Source organism: Sylvia atricapilla, chromosome Z, assembly GCF_009819655.1.
Source record: "Sylvia atricapilla isolate bSylAtr1 chromosome Z, bSylAtr1.pri, whole genome shotgun sequence".
Lineage (NCBI taxonomy): Eukaryota > Metazoa > Chordata > Aves > Passeriformes > Sylviidae > Sylvia > Sylvia atricapilla.
In genome coordinates, this window is record NC_089174.1 from 61130112 (window position 1) to 61152844 (window position 22733).

At 38.6% G+C, this 22733-nt stretch overlaps 1 protein-coding gene across 3 annotated transcripts in view; it reads right to left on the minus strand.

The window, feature by feature from the left end:
- Positions 1 to 405: 405 nt before the first annotated feature.
- Positions 406 to 22733, minus strand: part of ARK2N (arkadia (RNF111) N-terminal like PKA signaling regulator 2N) — a 45110-nt gene continuing 22782 nt past the window's right edge. For 2 of the 3 annotated variants that reach the window (XM_066339255.1, XM_066339252.1), the window contains 3 exons: positions 11687 to 11869; positions 7325 to 7451; positions 406 to 3418 (listed from right to left, as the gene is read on the minus strand). In XM_066339255.1, the coding sequence (XP_066195352.1) occupies positions 3235 to 3418; positions 7325 to 7451; positions 11687 to 11869 (494 nt within the window). In that variant the 3' untranslated portion in view covers positions 406 to 3234. Of the gene's footprint in view, positions 3419 to 7324; positions 7452 to 11032; positions 11080 to 11686; positions 11870 to 22733 lie in introns of all 3 variants that reach the window. The other variant, XM_066339254.1, reaches the window with a different exon arrangement.

A 22733-nucleotide genomic window follows, 5' to 3' on the forward strand; every position in this document is an offset into this window, starting at 1 on the left:
CCAGGCTGGGCTGGACAGAGTTTGGAGCCTGGGATAACGGAAGGCGTCCCTGCCAATGGCAGAAAGGTGGAATGAGACAATCTTTAAGGTCGTTTCCAACCCAAACCAAACTGTCCTGGGATTCTGTGATGGGCAGCAGCCACTTGTCACTGGCACCTGCACATACCCTGCCACTAATGCTACAGCAAGAAGTGATGATCCTGCCCATGTCCAAGATAAAAGCAAGGTTTTTCAGCCAGAAAATCACTTTAACATTCTGGATATGCAAAATTAAATGTGTTACGGCAAGAAACAGTGCTGAATTTCAGCAACTGTAACCCAGAATTTATGGATTTAATTAGGAAATGTGACAAACAGCAGCTTATTTGATGGAAGTGGAAGAAAAAAAGCCCCAGCAAACCGATATTGCTTAAATAATACGCTTTATTTTATTTAATCTTAAAATAGTTTAACCTTTATGCTACAGACTTGTTTCAAAAAACAGAAGGTCTCATCTTGCACCAAAAATATATATATTTTTATATATATATATATATAACACTCTGTTTTATTATTATTTCTCTCCAAAGACCATTAAATACTAGATGGAAAATGAGAACTAAATAGTGAGTGTCAAGAAGAATCAAATTTTATTTTTTAACTAGAGCCGCACATTTTAAACATTTATATTCTGAGCAATGATTTGTCTTCACTATAGAAGATTCCAAGTTCATACTCCAGCAATTCAGGAAAACTGCTTAACCCTGAAGGTCTTGAGCCAATGCACACTGAGGTTGATGGGGAGCCTCAAACTGACCCCAGTGGGTTCTGGACCAGGCCCCAAGTGCATTGGTTCTCAGCCATACAATGGCTAACTTTTCTCTTTCCTGCTGAGAAGAGCAAAAACCACCCAGGCACATTTTTGCTCTTTTTAAAAAATAGAAGTTAAAAAAAAAGCCAAAAAAACCCAACAAAACAAAACCAAAACAAAACAACTTGAAAAAACCCCACCAAAGCATTTCCTACCCATATCCAGTGATTGCATTTTTCAGACCACTAGCCTTGAAATTTGTTAAGAGAAAATACATAGTGTTTTAAATAAAAGACAACCTGCATTGGACTACCATACATGAGCTGTTTAAACAAACACAGTGCACAGTTGGAGGAAGTCTGGTTAGGAGGCAGTAGTTTTTATGTACACGTGGAAGTCACATCATCTACAAACTGAAAAACAAAGAGAGTTAGTTTACATTTTTTCATGGAAGGACTGCAAACGGGGTCCCTGCAGCTTTCTTCACAACCAATCTTCAGGAGACTCTGTGAAACGGGAAGAAAGAGCAACAAGAGGTGGCTGTTCCAAGGTTACTTTTACAGCAGGCGTGTGAGTCCACAGCTGATGGAAACACAAGGAGAAAGGATGGATAGAGCAGTACAGGGCCTTTCCCTGTTGTGGGGCCAACAGGCTCCATCCTGTAGATGAAGCTCCGTGCTCGCCTCCCTCCCACAGAAAGGAACTGGTCACTAAAAACACCACAGATATTTTTCTGGCCGTGCAAGACACTTATGTTCATTGTTCTAGAAAGCTGGAAATGGGAGTATCAATCCTTACCTAGCTGCTCTGTAAAGTGCAGTATGTACTGTTCTGCTTATGGAAGAAATAGATGTTTGTTATTAACTATAACCCCTCGCTGGGTTGTTTTTCCTTTATGTGACAACACAGGTAAATCTATTTTAATTTTTTTATTTTGCCCACAGATAAAATTACGGGAAACCAAATAAATTTTTGAAACCAGCCAACATGAAAGGAAAGCAGAACTTCCCATCTCCTGACTACCCCCGTTCAGCCCTAAATAGTAAAAAATCTAATGACAGAGCTATACCAAATTCCCAATAGAAGCATCTGGAATATGAAGGAATGTTTCAATTGCACAGTAGACATTTAAAGTGAATAATATCATCTTCCTAAAGTCTGATCTTTGGTTTTTGCCTTGGAAAAGGCTCAAAATGACAGATGAGGGGCAGGAATTTCCATATACACCACAGAAACTGCAGCCTGCTAAAGTTCCACTGATTTTGGTAAATATTCTGGTAGAAAGCACTTCCTGAATCTTGGCATTTCCAAAACTAGCATGAGAGACATGACTGAAAGCCAGAGAAATGTTGCAGATTAGTAAAACAAAACCAAACCAAACCAAAACAAAATATTACCACAACCTTAGTTTCTGACTCCGATCCTGCAACATCTTTTAGGACATAGAGTTTTAAGCCCTTAAATGGCCCCACAAATTCCAGGAACAGGTCCCAGCTGAATATCCTTTTGCCAGGCTGGAGCTTTGGAATTTGCTTTGGATTTGTTTTTTTATTTTCTGAGATGGTGAATGATGCAAACAAGCAGCAGTAGAGATGGGAACTATGAGCAAAACATTTCACTCCTCTCCTTCATCTACTCCAGGCAAGACTTTTATAAAGGTAAAAAAGTTCAGCTATAATTACAAAGGAGAGGGATGCTGGGCCTTTTAACCTTTTCCTGTGTTTTTGCCATGTTCAGCTGTTTCTAAGTCACTACTATTACTATTTTAGCCATTCCAAGCTGTGGGAATTGACCAGTGAAATACAGTAGTCAAAGTAGACAGAAGACTCAGCACTGACGAGTATAAACTATAAATTACATTGAAAATAAAAATGTTTTAATTAAAAACTGTTCAGTGCATTTGTTACAGGCCATTTGCATTAAAGGCAATCCCTCCTGCTGGTAATGTAACCAAATCAGCCTGGGTAAAAATACTCCTGGCCTAAATTCTGGAAGTGTTGAATATCCCCTAGCTCCGCTGAAATCAGTGAGGACACAGCATTTCTCAAAACCACTGATGCTCACACAGCAACACACTAACTTCTAAAAACTCAAGATACTGATAAATTCAAAATGTCCTGGAGTCGGGAGGTGGGGAGGGTGGGAGGATGTACATTTGCACGCAGTTATTTTGTTAGATATACACACACACACACACATTAGTAACTGCAGATGTGTTTTAAATTTGGTGCTGCTAATTCTGGGCAGGAATCCTCCTTGGAGAAGGCAAAACCATTCCAAGCGATACTGAAATCAGACTACATTCCTGTGGATGTGGAGAAATGCCACGGATTTGTGTTTCATGGTGCCAAGGACGGGACCTCTGGAGGCAATGGTTTAACCAGTGAACCTGTGTGCCAGGGAGGGCAGGAGGGGAGGGGGCAGAGCACAGTGACATGGCGTTATTACAGGAGGTATTTGCGCCTGGTGTCCTCATCCAGAGTGAGGTCCACCACTTCTGGGGGTGAGGACCAGTTTTGCTGGGGAGCCACTGCTGTCCATGGCTGCACAGGCTGGGCGCTCCCGAACGGCGAGCTGCGCTTCCAGGAGGACACGCTCTGGATCACCCCTCCCCTGGGATGCACACACCTGCAGTGAGGAGAGGGACACACACACAATAAGGGACACTGCTCAGCTCAGCCACGACATCCCCACCTTCACTGTTTCATCATTATCTGGTTAGCACTTCCCTCTCCAAACTGGATTCTGCGACTTGTAGAGTCTGTGGCATCTCAAACACCCAGTGAGTAAAGCTAAATTTAAATTTGGGGAATTTGGTGGGGATTAAATTATTCTAAAGGAATGCCAGTGGGTGTAATGTAATCTCCCTCAAAAAATATGTGCATGGATCCCAAGGATCTTGAGGAAGCTGCCCCACCATGTGTATAGTACAATGCAGAGTTTCCTGATGGAGCTTTATCCGTTAGACTTTTTAAAAATAGAAAAATTTGAAGTGAGGCTGCCTAAGAGAAAAAGAAAAGCTATATTGCAATATTAAATCAAAGCCATATTAAAACAAGGATGTAATGATACTTTCATTACAATAATTGCAAAAGAGATCTTGCTAATCATGTTATTACAGCCGTTGCATCTGATTTTTTTTTGTTTTGGTCTTTTCAACTGAAAATTATAAACGTGCTGGGAAATGCTAACTGACAACAGTTCAGCCCTACTTCAGCAAAACATTTAAGCTTTAAGTGACTACAGACGATGAGACTAAAAGGTGTACTTGATGATAAGGCTTCAGTGCCCTGCTGAAGCACAATACACAGGTACCTATTCACACAGCATTTTTACCTATTATATCCATAGTAGATACATGACAAATGAAACACAAGTTAAGAGCGTTTAGAAAAAGAGAAATGCAAAATGAAAGGCAGAATAATTTTGTGTATAATGAAGGGATGACAGGAATTTACCAGAGGCTTTAGGATGATCACTCCATTTCCAGCTAAATCCTAAACAGGCATTAATAAAATTTGATACCTAGTGCTCCAAAAATTGTTTTGCTCTTATAAGCGCTGGTAGTGGCTGTAGCTGCTCCTGGCTGCATGGATAAAGACAAGGTGTTCTGGCTGCTGGGGTAACCTTTCCCACTTCTTTGTGAAGACACGTGTATTTCAGGAACTCAGAATTCCTGCACTGATAAAATATCCCTGACATTTACATTTTATTTATTCCAATTTAAGTATGTGCTATTCATTTTCTCCAAAACTACTCAGGTTATGCTCAGCTGTCTTGGCTCTGACTGTAGTTTCATAAAATAAAATGAAAAATCTCATTTTCTGAGCTGTAACTTCTCTGAAAATAAATGTCTAATTCCCTTCTCAGACATACTGCTTAGGTTTAGATGTGATGTTCAGAATGGTTCTTTTATTACTTCTTCAGTCATAAAACCCCATACTTAAAGTATATATCTACAAAGAATTAGCAATAAGACCCTGTAACTCTAACAAATGTACAGGATTCTTTCTTTTAAAGCTTTCTTTTAAGGAGAAATATTTTTAAGCATAAAATGGCAAGAAAAGCTTGTAGACAGAGGAAATGAAATATGATGTTTCATCTCAGGAACTGTAGTACACCATTCTAAGAACAGTCCACGGAATTTAGGCAAAGCTAAGACTAACTTTTCTTCCTGAAGATGTTGAAAACTAAGCCATAAATTACCTCAAAGAAAAGATATCTTGGAAAAATGGAAGTGTTTATCCTTAAACTAGTCACACAAGGCACCAACAGCAAAACATTCAGTCAAACATGAGCTCAGGGAACATGCTTCCAATCTGCAGCTAAAGGAAAATACCAAGTAAAGGCAATAAAAAAACCCCCAAAAAACCTCATAGGAAAAACTAGAGGAAAACCGGTTTATATTCATGCATGATTGAAAAAAATTCTGCTGGTGAGAAATTAAACGAACTGAAAAATATGACTTGGTGTCCTAAGCAGACTTAGGACATGGTGTCCTAAGTAGATGCCAAGGAATATCCCAGTGATGAGGAACAGCACCAATTCGCTAAGAATCTGAAGAACTACAAACTATGGACAAACTCCAGGGTGTCACAACTCACACCAGCCCAACGATGACATGGAATAGGGAGCACGATAAAACCCAGGATCCAAACACCACACTAACTAAGCATGCAGAAAATACTGATCAAAAACCTAACCCTTGTCCAAATGACAACCCTGCCAGAAATCCATCAACATTTCATAACTGCAAGCCTAGACCTGCAAGAGAAATAAAACTCTAAGTAGAATTCAAACAACTGAAATGTGTGAGTGAGTATTCAAGGGAGGCAGTAAACACTGGTCTGTGGGAGATGAGTACAGGAACAAAGGAAAGCACAGATGAGTGATTTTAGTCTGATTTGCTGAAATTATTTCAGTCCATATCTACTAAAACTCACTTTAAACAGCAACTCTGCATTTAGCTCATGTTTCTATTCCCATAGAGGGTAACTATTATCAAGGCAGCAGCATGCAAAGCTTTCAAAGAGGGGACACAAGAACAGAGGTCCTGTGTGCAGTGCTGGACAGATTTACATCAGTTAGTGCTGGAGAGAGAATCCACACCCTTTACCATCAGCACAAAGACCCTCCAAGCCCTGGCTTCTGCTGCATGAACAGCCAGGACAGCTGCTTCCTAAGGAATTGCAATCTTCCAAAAGAGTTGTCCATGCAAGGACTTTCTTACCGTTTTAAAAGCTAAGACTAAATCTCCCTTCTGGAACTGAAAATTTCCTTTTTTTTCACATCAACTGGGCTGTGCCCACATTATCCATGAAGTTTCCTGCCTGTGAAACTGGGTCCTGCACATCTTCCTTCTTTCTCCAAGAAAAATGCAATGAAGGGACAAGGAACGCTGCTCTGTGTTTCTCACACCTCTTTTCTGCCTCCAAGCGCCCACTAGGAAACAGAAAATTTTGGAAGAAGCTTGTCTATGTACTGTTTTAACTTGGTTTTATTCCACCAAATTTGCACTCCACACTATTAGAAAATGTCAGTTTTGTTCAACTGCTTCATAATATCTTAAGCCACAGACTAAAGATGAAGAGTAACATCAAAAAATGCCTACCAAGAAGAACAGCTGCGCAGATTTCATACTGAGCGAGAAACCTCTGGCACCCTTACCCTCTGCTTTGACCTCCCTTGAATCATAAAATAAACTCAAAGTGATCTGATTTCTAACCTAAAGAGGATATCTTATGACATTAGCTGTTGAAAAAATGACAGTATTTTTACTCCTACTAATTAAATAAAGTGGAAGCTGATTAAAAACCTTAAGTTAATATTTTGAAAGAAAACAAGAACCCACATAAAGATTTTCATTTAGTTATATACATATTCACGTATTCCTTTAAAATCAGAATTTTTGATATTGAATTGTAGTAATGTATCTGTGCAACAGGCCATTCTAATGCACCAGCCAAACTGGTTGTGAGTAATATTATCAAACCACCTGCAGTTTTGTTATTGGAGCTCTCAGGAATTCATCAAGGTTAGGAAGAGAGCCTGAGAAACTGCAAAAAATGCAAACCCTAGACAGGGGAAGCACAGTGTGAGGATGGACGCTTGACCAGTGAAGATGTCCTGGACATATGCCTACCTCATGAAGAAGCAGCTCAGCCAACCCAAAGATACATGCTCACGTGAACAGTAGACATAGAATCTATATCTGCCATGTAATGTAAATAATTAACAGCTTCTGTTGGAGTCATATTGGTTCTGTTATTCAGTGGCACATTTCACCTCTTCACTGAATCACAATTTTTATCTGAATAACTATCAAGTTGGTAACTTTCTAAAGAATAATACATTCTGACATCACCATGACCAGCAAAACAGAAAAAAACAAGTGCAATATTTGCTGCCGTTGGAGCATCACTCATGGATGAGTAACTACAGAGGTGAAGGTCAGCACTTTCTTTAATGATTTTGGTAATGCAGACATTCTGATAAAATGAAAGTAATATCAGAGCAAGAAAAAATAATTCATACCTGGCGTGTTCCTGAACTCCAACAATCTCTACTTCGCTGTCAGAAGAGGCAATGTTAATTTCTTCATTAGCCTGGGCATTGCCACCAGAGGTTTTGTCACCTGCAAGGAAGCCTGGATCCAAATGACCTACAGATGGAAAAAATGAGAATAGAGACAGTGTTTAACAGCTTACATGACAGAAATCAGCTTGAAAAGGACCTTCCCAACCTAAAACTCCAAAACAATACTGAGATTAGAAAATTTCTTTAGACCAAGTTTTTCAACTCACAATTCATCACCTGATACAGGAAAACCACTGGATTTAGCTGGTATCAGTAGCTCTGGTGATGGTGCTGTTACACAAACGTGAAACAAACCCTGACTGTTGCACCAAGAACAACTAGAATTTCCAGCTGAAATGTTATGACAGTGCTAAGAGTCAAACTGTCCCTAATGTATAAACATTAACAAACAAAACAATCTAAGCAAATACAGTGATACTATAGCAAAAACAAACAAACAAAAAAAAAAACCAAAAAACCCAAACAACAACAACAACAACAACAACAACAACAACAACAAAAAAAAAAAAAAAAAAAAAAACAAAAAAAAAACAAAAAAAACCAACAACAACAACAACAAAAGCAAAGCGCCTAGAGGCTGGACAGAAACATCCCGCACATCAAGGAAAATGATTTTTAATTCTTCAAATAAAAAACCAGGGGGAGCTGGTCAGCAAAAAAACACAGCAAACCCCTAAGTTTCTGGCCGTGCTGCTTCACACATATGCTCAAACATTATTACAAATACTTGAAAAAAACCAGTGGTTTTCTTAAATCCCATATACAGCAGGGCTGTTTTTTTATTACAATTCCTCAGTGACATCCAGTTTGTCAGTCAGCCAAACCAGAAACCCCCTCTAAATACTCATAGGAGGTGTGGCACATTTTTGCCTTTTCTGCCAAGTACTGCTAAGAAGGTTCTTCAGCCCTATTAGTGAATCTGTGTCGAGTCATATAGGACAATACTTGCATGGGAGACGCAAAGCAGCTGAAATTATTATTTCACTCACAGAAAACAGATTTCTTGAAAAATCAATTAATTAAAATATATAACTTCTACTATTTTTTTTCCAGAAAAAAAGAGAAGATGATTAATTCCACTGTCTCTCTTTATCATAAGCCTGAGGGATGCTGAGCAGCTGTGAAGTAGTGGCTACTACCTACTTCTGAAAAACCACTTGCTCAGCTGTACTACAAAGGGAAAGAGTCATTTGTTGAGAAGGAAATTTGAGAGTAGGTGAATATTTTATGTGTATCTAGTTTTGAGTGGACACCTCCTCAAAGATGAGAGGAGGAGAAGCAATAATGATCCACAGGATTTCAAAGGTGTATGAACATGCAGAACTGATTACACCCCCAGGGAGACTAAACAGAAACAGAAGAAATTAAACTTGAAATAAGTGCCAGGGAAACTTTCTAATGGCTTTAAGCATGTGGGAAAGATGAAAGCAAATAGAATCACAGTATGGTTTGAGTTGAAAGGCACCTTAAAGCTCATCCAGTTCCACCTCCTGTCATGGGCAGGGACACCTCTCACTATCCTGGGTTGCTCCAAGCCCTGTTCAGCCTGGCCTTGAACATTCGTAAGAATCCAGGGGCAGCCACAGCTTCCCTGGGCAACCCCGGCCAGGGCCCCACTGTCATCACAGCCAGGAATTCCTTCCCAATATCCCATCTAGCCCTGCCCTCTGGCAGTGAGAAGACACTCCCTGGGGTCTGTCCTAAATCCCTCTCCAGCTCTTGCATAGGAGCAGAGACCATGCTTTATGTTCAGTTTTTGGAAAGCCAAGACCCTTGGTGATTGGATCAGGGTTAGCAAGGGAATGAAACACGTATGTTGCCAGGTGCCTAAAGGATGAGTTTCCACCTCACAAGACAAAAAAATATTTGTCAGCTGAACTTAAAAACAGATTAATAGCCCAGTCAGTCTCTTCCTAGCACAGCAGTTCAGCTGAACATTCTTGACAAACATCACTGACTGCTAGGAAGCCCAAAAATGGGTAATGGGTACTTTTTTAATAGAAGTGGATGGGCAGACTGTGAAACATGAAATGAAAGTGCTCAGAGGCTTTGATTCACTTGCTGGGGGCTTCACATTGCCAGAGGGCAGGGTTGGATTGGACTCTGGGGAGAAATTCTTCCCTGTGAGGGAGGTGAAGCCCTGGCACAGGTTGCCCAGAGAAGCTGTGGCTGCCCCATCCCTGGAAGTGTCTAAGGCCAGGTTGGATGGAGCTACGAGGACACTGGAAGCTTGGAGGATAGTGAATAGCTTGGATGGGTAGTGGAAGGTATCCCTGCAGGACATACCATCCCATGGCAGGCAGTGGAATGGGATCACCCTAGTATCTTGTTTTAATGCCTAGCCACCCTTCAATTTCTTGGTAGGGTAACATCTGGCAAAGGAGTAAAGCAGACCAGCTCCTAAATAGTCCCAAAAAGTATCCCTAGAGGTATAAACTGGAATCCCAAAAGACCTTCCACATTTTACCATAATTTAAGTTCAGGCAACAAAAAGATAATTAGCAGAAGTGAAACCATGATTAGCAGAGTAAATACTGCAAGAGTAGCTGAGTGTTAATCAGGATTATAGTACAGACAGACAGATTTCCAGCCTCTGCCATAAAAGTTTTATGATTAATAACATGCCTATGCTATTAATTTCTTTGCACAAACATTAGGATGACATCCGAAGTGATGTTTTGTTTGCCCTACACCACCAGGGCTTGTAAAACAGCCCCAAATATTTTCCCATGCACAAAGATGTGACAGTGTAATAAAAATTTTCACTTTGATAGAGCTACTTATGTTGTTATTTTCCCAAGGGAAAACATATTTTAAAGTCTGCTGAACTAGATACTGGCTGAAAATAACACTTGTGAACCAGACCCATGATTTGAAAATTCTGCTTTCCCAATATGCAGCCCTACACCTGGCAGAAAAAGGCCAGCACTGGCTAAAGTGCAGTCAGATGTTTACTGAGGCTGCAGGGTAAAGTGTGCGCACAAGCAAGAAGAGATTCATCCTTTCAGCTGCTCACATGGCATAGCACCAGGACCAAATCCATATAAACATTCCCAGGCATGAAGAAATCTCTCGATGTTCCCTGTTTTCTTTTACCTGCGCGTCCCCTTGGATATATGTGGAGGAAAGAAAAAAAATTTCTGCTGCACTGCAGCATTTTAAGGGAAAAGTGGAAGAAAGCTTGGTAAGAAACGCTATTTTTTATTTCTTTACATTCATTCAATGTACTTACCCATTAGTGCTATGTAATACAGGTGATTTCAGCTGTTCTAATTGTCTAATAAATCCCTTAATAAAGGATTGGAATTGCTAGGGATCAAATAGCTATCAGTCAGCTGCTGTCATGCAAAAAATACCACTGAGCTTGGAAAACAAAGGCAAGCCTCAAAAAGGCTGGAACAACATCTAGCCACGGATCACAGTGAAAATAACACACAGATTCTCATACTCAAATCATCTACAAGAGTACTTGTAGACTCCATAGTAATGGAACATTTCTAGTAATGGAACATCTCTTTACAAAGCACCACCTTATTGTGTTTAAGCCTTACAGACAGTGAAAAGCAGCTCAGAGACACCATGACACTCCCCATGTGGGAGCCCTGTGGCAGGAGACCTTTGGGAAACACACCACAAAATACAAACCTGTTGCACTGCACCAAGGCAGAAAAGACTTAGGTGTCTTATGCAGCCTGAAATCATAACATGGGAGTTAAGAAAATGAGTGGAAAGCAAGCAAAATGTTGGCATAAAAAGCTGGGAGATGAAGCTGATAGAAAATAATCCCTGCTAACATTCAAAATAATTTTCTAAAGGGTGTTGTAAATGCAGATGGAATATGGGAAGAATTAATGCTTGTATTTTAGAGATATAAAGAGACAAACAAAAAAACCCATACACAGGCAATTCCAATACTGAAAATGAGATTAGGACCAGTTGACTAGCTGGTGGCAAGGGTTATCATAATCAATCATTCAGTAACAAGATTAGGTCACTTTCATTTAAAAAAACCCCACCACCAAAACCCCACACCTAAGTTCCCTGTAGTAATTAGAAGGAAAAGAAGAAGACTAGTTAAAAAAATGAGTGTCAAAAACATATTGCAGGAATATTTATCAATTTTTATCACTTCTATTTTGGAGTAAATGTCAGACCTTTTTAATGAGCACCTGTCCTGTTCTCTTGCAAAATCCACATAAGGAGCTTTTACAGTTGCATAAACTATAAAAATACTGAAAGCATGAAAGGGAGAGACGCCAACTGCAATGCTGGCACAAATGTCGGAGAAGTTAAACAAACCTGTATCAGCACTCATTTCATTCAGCATCTCTCTGGTTCTCCAGGCAGATCCTGAGTCTTGATTTCCTAAGGAATTACTGTGCTCTTGAACTACTGCAGCCGCCAAGAGATTGTCCACATTTACCACTTCTGGATCTGAGTTTGTGTCTGATATATCATAGTGAGCCACAACAGGGGGTCCATCTGCAGGGGAGAAAACCAACATGGGTTAGAAATCAGCACAGACTGAATGACACCAAAAAAGGTACAAAAAGTACAAATAATTTGTTTAAGGATTAATGCAACATCCTACATGAAGCTCTTGAAGTTACATAGTGGTAAACTGTATGAATTATTAAACTTCAGTTAATGAACATAGCCTGAGATTGCAGAGACATTTTCACCTTTGCATACACAGAAAACACAAGTGTCAGAAACACACATTTATCAGAGTATCAGTTATTTGTGTACTGTCTTTTACATTAACACATAAACATCTCCATATCTGACAATGTTACATTTACAGTCTTTAAGGATAAAATCTCCAGTTTAAAATAAAAAAATAATAAATTACAGGACATTAAATTGGGCAGACGATATTTATCTAGAGAATTTTGCAGAAGTCAAATGACAGCTTACATTATTATATGGATGATTGAATAAAACTAATTTTTTTCATAAAACTGATCCAGTGACAATGAATTTAACATTAGGCAACTTTCCTTTTATAACATTCACCTGTCAAGGGCAGGGGGATTTTTCAAAATTGCAATGTTTTTTGGTTGTGTTTATTGGGGTTTTTTAAAGATCAACAATAACAAAAACCAAAATTATATTGTTCAGTGACATGATTGTCAGATGAGTTTTTGACCACCATAATAAAGGAGGAAAGAGGAAGATAAAATTGCTTACGTGATTCTGAAACCTGTCCTTGCGGAATAACAAAAAGCTATTTTTGAACTGTTTTGTTAGCACCAACTAAATACTTCGTGATGAATGAAGATCACTTATAATTGAGAAACATGCTAGAAACAGAAGAGGTTCAGAAAAAAACCCAAGCAAATTCAAGGCAAGGTTGATGTGGGAGCAGAGAGAAAGGATAAATTATGCAATTCTGAGAGAACGTGAGTGTTTAGCTCAAATGCCTTGCCCCAACTGCAGCTCATTGAGTCATAATGGATGAGAGTGGTTTGGAGCCTCCCTCTTCCTCAAATGAGAGGACCAAAACTTTCTTTGGACCAAGGCTTCATCCACACAAATGAGGATGAGACAGAAACACAGGCAGGGCCAAAGCTCAGCATCTTTGCAATTCTTTAACTCCAAGGTTCTTGGAGTTCTGCAGCTGAGCATCTGCAGGGACCTTTTGTTATGGGTGTAATACATGGATAGTACAACTTGTACAGGATAATGTAAAATAACCACAAACTAAGAATTTTTTCAGGAAGTTAGGACTTTCAGAGTTACAAAATGACTAGTAAAATATTTTGAAATTATAAAGAATACAATTAAAAGCCTTTGGAAAAGCTGGTTTCTTTTTGGAGTTTCAAGTGACTGTTGAAGACAGAAACAACACAATGAACTAGAAGTTTCAAATTTGCTGCTCTGAAAAGCTGTTTTTCTGAGCTGTTTTTTAGAGCAGATTTTGGTTTTAGGGGCTTTTTCTGAGGGAGCGTTTTTTAGTAACTTTGTGCCTGAAATAAAATTCAGCTGACTATTTTCAGAAACCCCTATTTTGTGATTAGCAACACAGTTCATCAGAGTGACATTTTGCTTAAGTCGTACTAAAGATCAGTTTCGCAACAGGTATGAAGAAATTTGCAAAATATTTTGGATCAGACCTGCCTCCAAAACAAAAATTCCATGAAACAATGTTACATTACAAACTTAAAACAGACCCAACAAAAATAAATGAGTAGTTAAATGCCAATGCATTAAAGACCAAACTGTTCGCAACATGAAACACTGATGATTATGACTGGAACAGTATTCCTAATAATTAAGCAAGGCAATCTTTTTTAAAAGGCAATTACAAAAGAATGGAATACAGAGTTCAGATTTAAGCTGGCTGTTGTTCAGTTAATTATTTGTGACAGCTGATGATTAAATTACACACAGAAGTGAGGGCTGGACTGAATAATGAGAGGCATGTTTTCTTTCAGTCTTATCATCAGAGTTCAGCGTGAACATATATAATGTGAGCTGTAAAAATAAACAGTTGAGTGCAGAAGATACGAGGGTCAAGTACAATATTGACTATTTGACCATTTTTTCAACAGGTTATCTAAGATTTCAGGAGCTCTGGACTGTTCCTTCAGGCCTTTGTTTCTCTCACTTCTGACTCAGACCTCTAACAGCAGAAGCGAAACTTGATTTTTAGATACACGTGTCAGCATGAGTAAAATTGTATTCAAAAAGCACCAATAGTCTCAAGTCAAAATTGTACCACTCCTACATGTATAATCATGCAAAAATGTATAATAAATGTATATACATGCAGAGTGATATTCGCATCACCTACCCATAGAAATAACTTGTGTGAAAGTCTTCATCAGTAGGAAATACAAGCATAAACTTGTTATCTGTAGCTCCACTCTTGTATCTTCCACACTTCCAAAGAGCACACCTTATAACTTAGCTTAAATTCAGTATACATCAAACAGACAAAAATATTTTCAATATAATTTACACACTGTAATTATATTTGTCAGGGTAATAGCCACCACTTTAACAATCTGGAAAAAAGAACCCCGAACAAGCTGCCTACTTACAAAGCAATCACAGCAGAGATCTATTTTTGCATTTCTCAGCCTTGCCTTTCAGGATCAGATCTGGAAATTTGGACAGGCCCCCAATACCAGGTTTATCCATACATATCAGCAGTAAATGACTAACAAAGCCAAGATAATGGCCACCAAAGTGCAACAAGTCCTCATACCCTTCATATTTATAAGAAAAGAAATAAGCATAAATGCTTATGTGTGCACAAAAAAAACCCACAGAAAACCAGACAATAGAGAAGTTGCAGGCAAAACCAACTAGATGAAAGGTGCAGTGAAGGCATACAAAAAATAATCTTACAAAAATCCTCTGTTCCCAAAAGCCTGTTTCCTTTTCAGTGCTGCATGGATGGGACAGGAGTGGAAACCTGGATATAAATACTTTCCTAGCCAAGTATGTGATCATCCAGTGATGTGATGCAAAGTGAACGTATGGTACCAAGAAATAAGGACAACTGGCTTCAGCTAGGAAATAAAGTGAAAAAATGCTTTCAGATTGAAAAGGTAAAAAGAATTATCTCCAACCATAGGTGTAAGTCATCATCTTTTCTTTATAATAGAGACAGTACATGTAATTTTGACTGTAATAGGATTTCAATAGATTAAAAACCAGACCTCAAGACAAACCATGCCAGAACCAAGACTTAATACAGAACAGCTAGGAGGTTCTCTGGTCAGTAATTTAAACTATCCACCTCAGAAAAATTACATCTTTTAAGAATCCAAGGTAGCTGGAAGGAGTACAGTTCCCTGGTAACAAGCATTAATTAAGTTCTAAAGCAATAAATGCTTGACAAAGGCAAGGCTGTAAGTTAATAAGTACCAGCAGCAAAATACAGCTGTTGACATTTAATGCTATAAGGGGGGAGGGAAAGCGTGCTTTCTTTTTCTCTTCCCCAAAGAATTCAGAGGCAGAGGTCATCACAGAGACAGCATTTCCAAGTGTCCAATTCTCCCTTAATTTACACAGCTCATCAAAAGTAATTCCACTCCAAACAACTGCATGAAAAATCACATGCACAAAAACCCAGTTCTAGACATACCAATTCTCATTTTAAACTTGCAACACAGAAAATTAAATCACTTCTCATCTGCTATTTGCTCCCTTGCTTTTCTTAGAGCCACATCTCAACACTCAGAAGCCTAACCCATGCTGTAAGATCCACATTCCTATTATCCCCTACTTCATTAAAATCGCAGCACAAGCAAAAAGGGGAGCTCAAGCATAAAATTTCAACTGTAAGTTAAAAGCAGCCATTCCATAAGAAGCACTGTCCCTCTGCACTGCACAGGCTGCTTATCATTGCAAAGGAACCACAAGATATTAGCTGGCAGAACCAGAGTAAGAAATTTAAGTCCTCGAAATCTGTGGAGACAGGCTGAGAGCTGCGAGAGTTCGGACTGCAGAGAGACCTCAGAGCTCCTGTCAGTGCCTAAAGGGGCTCCAGAGGAGCTGGAGAGGAACTTGGGACAAGACATGGAGGGAAAGGACAGAGGAAAGGCTTCCCACTGCCAGAGGGCAGGGCTGCATGGGATATTGGGAAGGAATTCCTGGCTGTAAGGGTGGGGAGGGGCTGGGCAGGAATTCCCAGAGAAGCTGTGGCTGCTCCTGGATCCCTGGCAGTGTCCAAGGCCAAGCTGGATGGGGCTTGGAGCAACCTGGGATAGTGGAAGGTGTCCCTGCTCATGGCAGAGGCTAGAACAGGATGAGCCTTAAGGTCTCTTCCCACCCAAACCATTCTATGATTACAAGTCATTATTTCTCTTCATCTTTCTTACATTTAGACATCCTGAGCAAAGCTCATCATCTAAACTCCTTCCCACTACTGCCAGAGAAAGGAAGTTCAGGGTCAGATCATCTCAGCCTGGAAATTGCAGTTTGGAGCATCAAGAGCACCACCTTCCCTAGCAAACAGAAAAAGTTTAGACACCATCTTTGCTCAGGCACCTCAATTTTACAGTACTCAAATTCCGCAAGATGAATTCCAGACTCAGGGATGGGATTTAAAATTTGCTATGTTTTCTCTACAAGTAGAAGAAAAAAAGACTGAAATCTCCAGAAGACTATCCCGATTAAAATAAATCCAAATTAAAAGCCTTATTTCAGTGTCTCTGCAAGGAAGAGACACAGAGCCATATTTAGGTGTGAATATCACCCCAAGTTTTAAGACATACAGAAGACTACAATAATAAGAGCAAGGGCAATTACAGCACTTTGTTCTTACAAAAAGCTCTCCATTAGTGGATCCAGGAGAGCTCTGAGGTGATTATTAACCTCTTTTGTCCGTCGGGGAAACTGAGGCAGGCAGCAGCCTGCAGCTTGCTCAAGGTTAATGAGCAGAGGAGGTCAGCCTAGCTGAAAACAAGATTTCCCTCCAAATACTGGGCTATTTTTAAGTGGTGAATGTTTGAGGAATTTAGAAGCTTTTAGGAAAGGTGCAAATGCTAAAAAGACTACATGCAGAGCCCAGGGATACACAGCCTCTGCCAGCTTCACCTCCACATCTTGGCTGTGAACGTGGGCACTGATGGTCTCAGCCTCACTATGCTAATTGAATTTATTTCTATAGAACAAGTGAGAACACTGAGACATTCTAAAATACTTAGACCTAAGAACGCCCTCATTTACACTTGATGCTTAAATTTAAGAGATAAGTCCCATTACTTCCAGATTACACAAAATATAGAATGGGCTTTATTACCTATATAAATTTTAAGATCAGATGATCATAATCACAATAAATGTATTTTGTGTGCCAAAACCTAAAAGACTTATCCTAGGTGACTTGCCAAAATAATTTTATAGTGGACACATCAGTTACTGAACCAAACAGAAGTACTGATACACAAAACTACTGGGTGAAGTGACAGCCTTTTTCTTTCAGACAAGCAATGGAAACTTGGTATTAATTAAAATATGACCTGGATCTGCCATTTCAAAGGTATGTGCAGCTCAAATGGCTGCAAACTACATGAACCCTCAAACAATTCCCAAAGGGGAGTGGGGGCTGGAGATTTGTGCTTTTTTGTGCTGTTTAGCAACATGAAACACTTCATTGCTGTTTTATTTATTTATTCCAGGTTACAGTAGTTACATTTCAAAATTTACAGGGTTAAGCAAACAATACATTGTAAATACAGTAAGAAACAATAGCAGTGTAACAACATTCTCTCTGAAATCATAAAGTGAATTTTATCAATGAATCCACTTTCCTGACATTTTCCTTCATTTCACACAGTAAAGCTTTTCTGTTTGGTGGGGGTTTTTTAACCATTATAATAAAATAAAATAAAAACAAACAATGATCAAATTATTATCTGTTCTCAGACTAGATATTTTTAATATATCACATGAAAAGAAATCTCAAAAATTCAGGTCTTGTTGAACAGCATTCATACTTTCAGGCTTTTTGATGACTAGATGGAAAATATCTTGGATTTAATTTACCAAATTATGAATGAAGATAATAAAGCATTTTTCATTGTGCATTAATCAAAGGCACATGGAATATGGCTATGGATTGAGAATACTGGGAAGTGGCATGCACTTCGTATCTCATTACAGGAGTTGTTTTCTGTGATGCTGCCTAAGAATGCAATACTTATGGGAGGAGGTTTATCAACCAGATCTCTTCCCCAGTTTTACTTGGAGAAGCGTGTCAGGTGGGTTTTGAAAACCGTCGCATCCTTACATAGCCATGGCAGTTAAGAAAAGTAAGTATTTCCCTGCGTTAACACAACTTCCATTAGGAAAAGGCAGCAAACATGCACCCCTGCAGAATAGATCCCACTTTCCCAAGCACAAACTGCACCCTTCCATGGAAGGACTCATACAGCCTCTGATGATTCAGACTAATCCCCTGCTCCATCACTCTGCACTTTAAATCATTCCTAAGTTAATTGGCCTATTTTTCCATGTGCCTTCATTTTGCTGATCTAACACCAGGCGACTAATGAAGTTTGTGAGAAAGACCAATTTCTGGCTTTGTGTTTTGCAAGGTACTGTCCATCTCTATCAATCAGCCTGATTAATTTGGCTTCTACTGTACAAATCACACAGTGCGTTTGTTCTAACACATGTAACTGCAGTGGTCACATTGCAGACCCCCATTATTTTAAAAAACATCTACTCAACTGGCCTGCATTACACACATCAGGCAAAGACTCCCCTCAAGGTCAGCTGGAGGATTCTCTGGACAAAAAAATGCAGAATAAGTTCAATTTTTAATGAGATTAAATACTAGCCCCATTAAAACCAGTAGAAAAATTTTACTACTATTAATGGGACTGGGGTTTAATTTCCTAATGCGTTTGAAATATTATTTATAAATTTATCCACATACACTATGTGGATACAGAAAGACACAAAATATATTAAAAGATAAAATAGTGATAATAAGTATATTCCAATTTGTAACGTAACTGACATATATATGATCCTGTTTCCTTGAAGTTAATATTGGTTTTCCAGTCTTTACCCTAGCAGCTCAGATAAAATAACCCAAAAATCCTGCACAAACACTAAAATACACAGAGCTTAAAAAATTAGATGTGTATTTCTGTCTGAATTATTTTGTCCTGGTACTGTTAAAAATGACACTTTGTATTTTGACTCTTTTTTCCCCTGCACTATTATTTTTGCAATAGAAAATCTTAAAAAAGTTTCATTGCCTTGAGTTTATGTTTCATGTTAATCTTTTTTTCTAAATAAACCCCGACTATTCAGATATTTATTCCTAAAGACTTTCCTTACCAAACCCCACTGAAAGGAGCATGAATGCCTTTGGGAAGAACCTGCACGCAAGCCTGCAAAAATACTGCACACTGAAGCCCCTGTTCTTGCAGGGACTCATAAAAAGGGACTGATTCGAGAAGGAAATCCTTTTACTGCAATGCCAGTTTGACATTTAGTGAAACTTAAACTGAGCCTTTATATAAAGGCTTACTTTTTTTGCACCTACACAAAAAATGTGAAACCGAAACTGCTGAGTTTCACCTGCTGCTAAATCCCAACTCCTGGGTTGTACAGGTGCTCCACTGCTCCTAAGCTGGAACAGTTGCCATATTGAAAACATGTAATTCAATATTTAAAGTGATGATATAGGAGCCAGAACCAGATGAGCTGGGGCTGCCCCAGCCCTGGAAATGTCCTAGGCCAGGTTGGATGGGGCTTGGAGCAACCGGGGATAGTGGAAGGCGTTCCTGCCCATGGCCAGGGGTGGTACTGGATGAGCTTTAAGGTCCCCTCCAAACCAAACCATTCTATGATTCTCTGAACAGGCCAGTTAGGTTTAAACTGGCACCACCATCCCTGGAATTACACCAGTCTACACCAGCTCACCTAACTCGATGCATATGACGTTTTCAAACGGTAAGTAAAATTCCTTAAAGGAATTAAAATGTTTCTTTACACCATTCTAAAGTATAAATTCTGGGGCAATTAGAGAAACTCTAAATTATCTGTGTTTCTCCATGTCTGTGCAAAACTCCTACTGATTTCTCCCCCACTTGTTAAATTTGGTGGTTTTGAAGTACTTTGATGAGATGTGAGCATAAGCATACATTCAGAATGTAACTCAGGGTTGAAAAGTAGATGAGTTTTCTTCTGACAGTCCTAAAGTAATCTTAGATAAGTCAGACCATTTCCATGAGATACAGAACGTGTAAGATAAAAATCTATGTTAAAATTTCATCTGAAGAAATTTTAATTCCCTGAGGGTTTGTAGCTGAAGCCCTTTGAAAGTAAGAGCTTTATAATGGAAATCATGATAAACTCAACTGCAGCCATGTTGTAAAAATAGTGAAAATTTTACCAGGAGGCAAAAAAACCAAACCAAACCAAAACAAAACCCAAACAACAAACAAACCCAACCACCCTCAAACAAAACCAAAACCAACCAAACAAAAAAACCAACAACAACAAAAACCAAACAAAAAACCAACCCCCTCCCCCCAAACCCCCCAAAACCACAAAAACCCCAAACCAAACCAAAACCTAAAAAAAACCTCAACAAAACAAAACCAAAAACCAACCACCTGAAACTATGTGTTGGGAACTTGTTTTCTCAAATAGATGCCAAAGACTGTCACACATAGTTAAAACCCAGACTCATCACTAGTAACTGGATGCTGGGTCCTTCAGGGCTCTGAACCTCCTGGATTCAGAACACAAAGCAAGAGAAATGCTCCTGTTTCTGGGCAAAACCTTCTTCAGGCAGGCTACACTACACCTGAACAGAAAGGTGGGGTTCCCCTCTCAGTTTCAGGCCAAACATTCTTCCCCACGTGGAAATCCAGCTCATGGAGCAGATACCTATCTATGCACATCAGTGCACATTTTTAATTTCAAAGGAGAGGTTTTGTGACAAAGCTGAGGATTGGCTCCAGTTTTGAGCCAAGTGGAAAGAGAGGTCAAAGGAAACATTATTTACCATTTATAAAACAATTTCTGTAAATTGTTTTGTAAATCAGCCACTGATCTTGCACAAGTGTTTTTAGCTCTCAACTAGGTAGCTTTCATGGAGAAATTAGGTTAAAATCATATCTAATAGGAACTATTCCCTCAGTATTCTGGGAGCCTTGAGATAATTTTATCCTAGAAAGAGTGCAGTTTTAAAGTCTCTATGCTCAGCTTCTGGCATCCTCTGCTTGTTCTTTTAGGTTCACAGCTGCTTGCATTGAAAATAACAGCTAGCATTGATAGAAAAAATAAAAGGTTTAAATTTTTGCCTCCAGTTACCAAACACAAATTTTTATCTATTCATACACTGAACTATTCCAACAATTATTCCAATTTTTCTTTTTTTTTTCTTTTTTAAAGACTACCTGGCCAATACATTGAAAATTCACAGAAATTTCACTGGCTATATACCTAATTAAGTTACTATATTAATTTAGGTATTAGTTAAGTTAATTATTAAGTAATTATCAATTTATGATCAAGTTGTTATCCATTATTAAGTTATTATCCATTTATGACAAACATGTAAAGGTCTGAGAGATAAATAAGTTCAACTGAACTCCTTATGCAATTTGTTCTGAAATACCTAATTGTTCCATTTATACTATTTTACAAAAAATACTATGGGCATGCTTACAGACATACACACTAAAATAAACCAGTCACTCCAAAAAGCTGCTTTGCATGCAAGGAAAGATTTGTAAAGTTGTCATGCTTCAAAAATTCTGCTCTTATCTTCATCATCAAGAGATTTTTACATATCTAGATAGATAGATAGATAGATAGATAGATATCACAAATATTCATTTTGGTGGGGGTTGTTTTAGCAGCAAATACTCTTCCCTGAAGGATCTTTTTAAACAGATGAGGATAAGCTTTTAAATTGCAATCAAATGCAGAACAACTTGTTTAACTTTTACCTGAAATGCACAAAGTTTCAGACAAGGGTGTTTTCTAACAAGTTCATATCAAAATCTTTGTATCAAAATTATGAACAATGGTGATCTGAAAAGACTTTATCCCAGTACTTAAAAATCATCTCCTGCATAGTCTTTCAAACAGTTACTCTGAAAATAACACAGGTCTCTAACCTAATTTCTATTTAATGAAGGCATCATATGCTTTAAAAAAAGTCAGTCTAGGATAAGAATAATGTAAAAATACTAGTGTTGATACCATACTGATAACAAAAAGTATTTCTCGAGTTCCTGTTACAGGTTTGATCCAAACTGTCACATAAACTGATGGAAAAACTCCCACTGACTTCAGGGAGGGGGAAAAAAAGCCTGACCTACAGAAGATACCGTGGTTACTCCCAACAGGAGGAAAAGAACGTACAATAAAATAAATAGGAAAAAAGTGACTGGGGTTTAAAAAGCAGAGTAACTGAGCTAAAGGAGACCCAAAAGTTTTCTTTACTTAAACTGCAGACTTTTTTCCCATTGTAAAAATTTCGATTTAATTTTCATTAGAAACTTCTATCAAGTTCTACCTGGTGATAAATATACATTTTTTTGGTACCTACGGAGAAATTACTTCACATGAAGGAAGGCCTTATTGGAGAGCTTTCTCAAAAAAATCCCCATATATAGCAATAATAGTAAGAATTAAATATTTTAATATATAGTTTAAATTAATCCTACTTTAAACATCACAGTTTCAAGCCTGCCTATTCAGGATAACTATTAGTACAAAAAAAGAACTCACAAAACAGCAAATTCTTGCCCTACTTAAAAAGAAGCTGATGCTGTGGTGTTCCCCATCACAAGTAAAGAATGATTTCAGTGGCGTTCACATGTAGACCAGTCTGACCCAGGCCAGCAGCTATCAG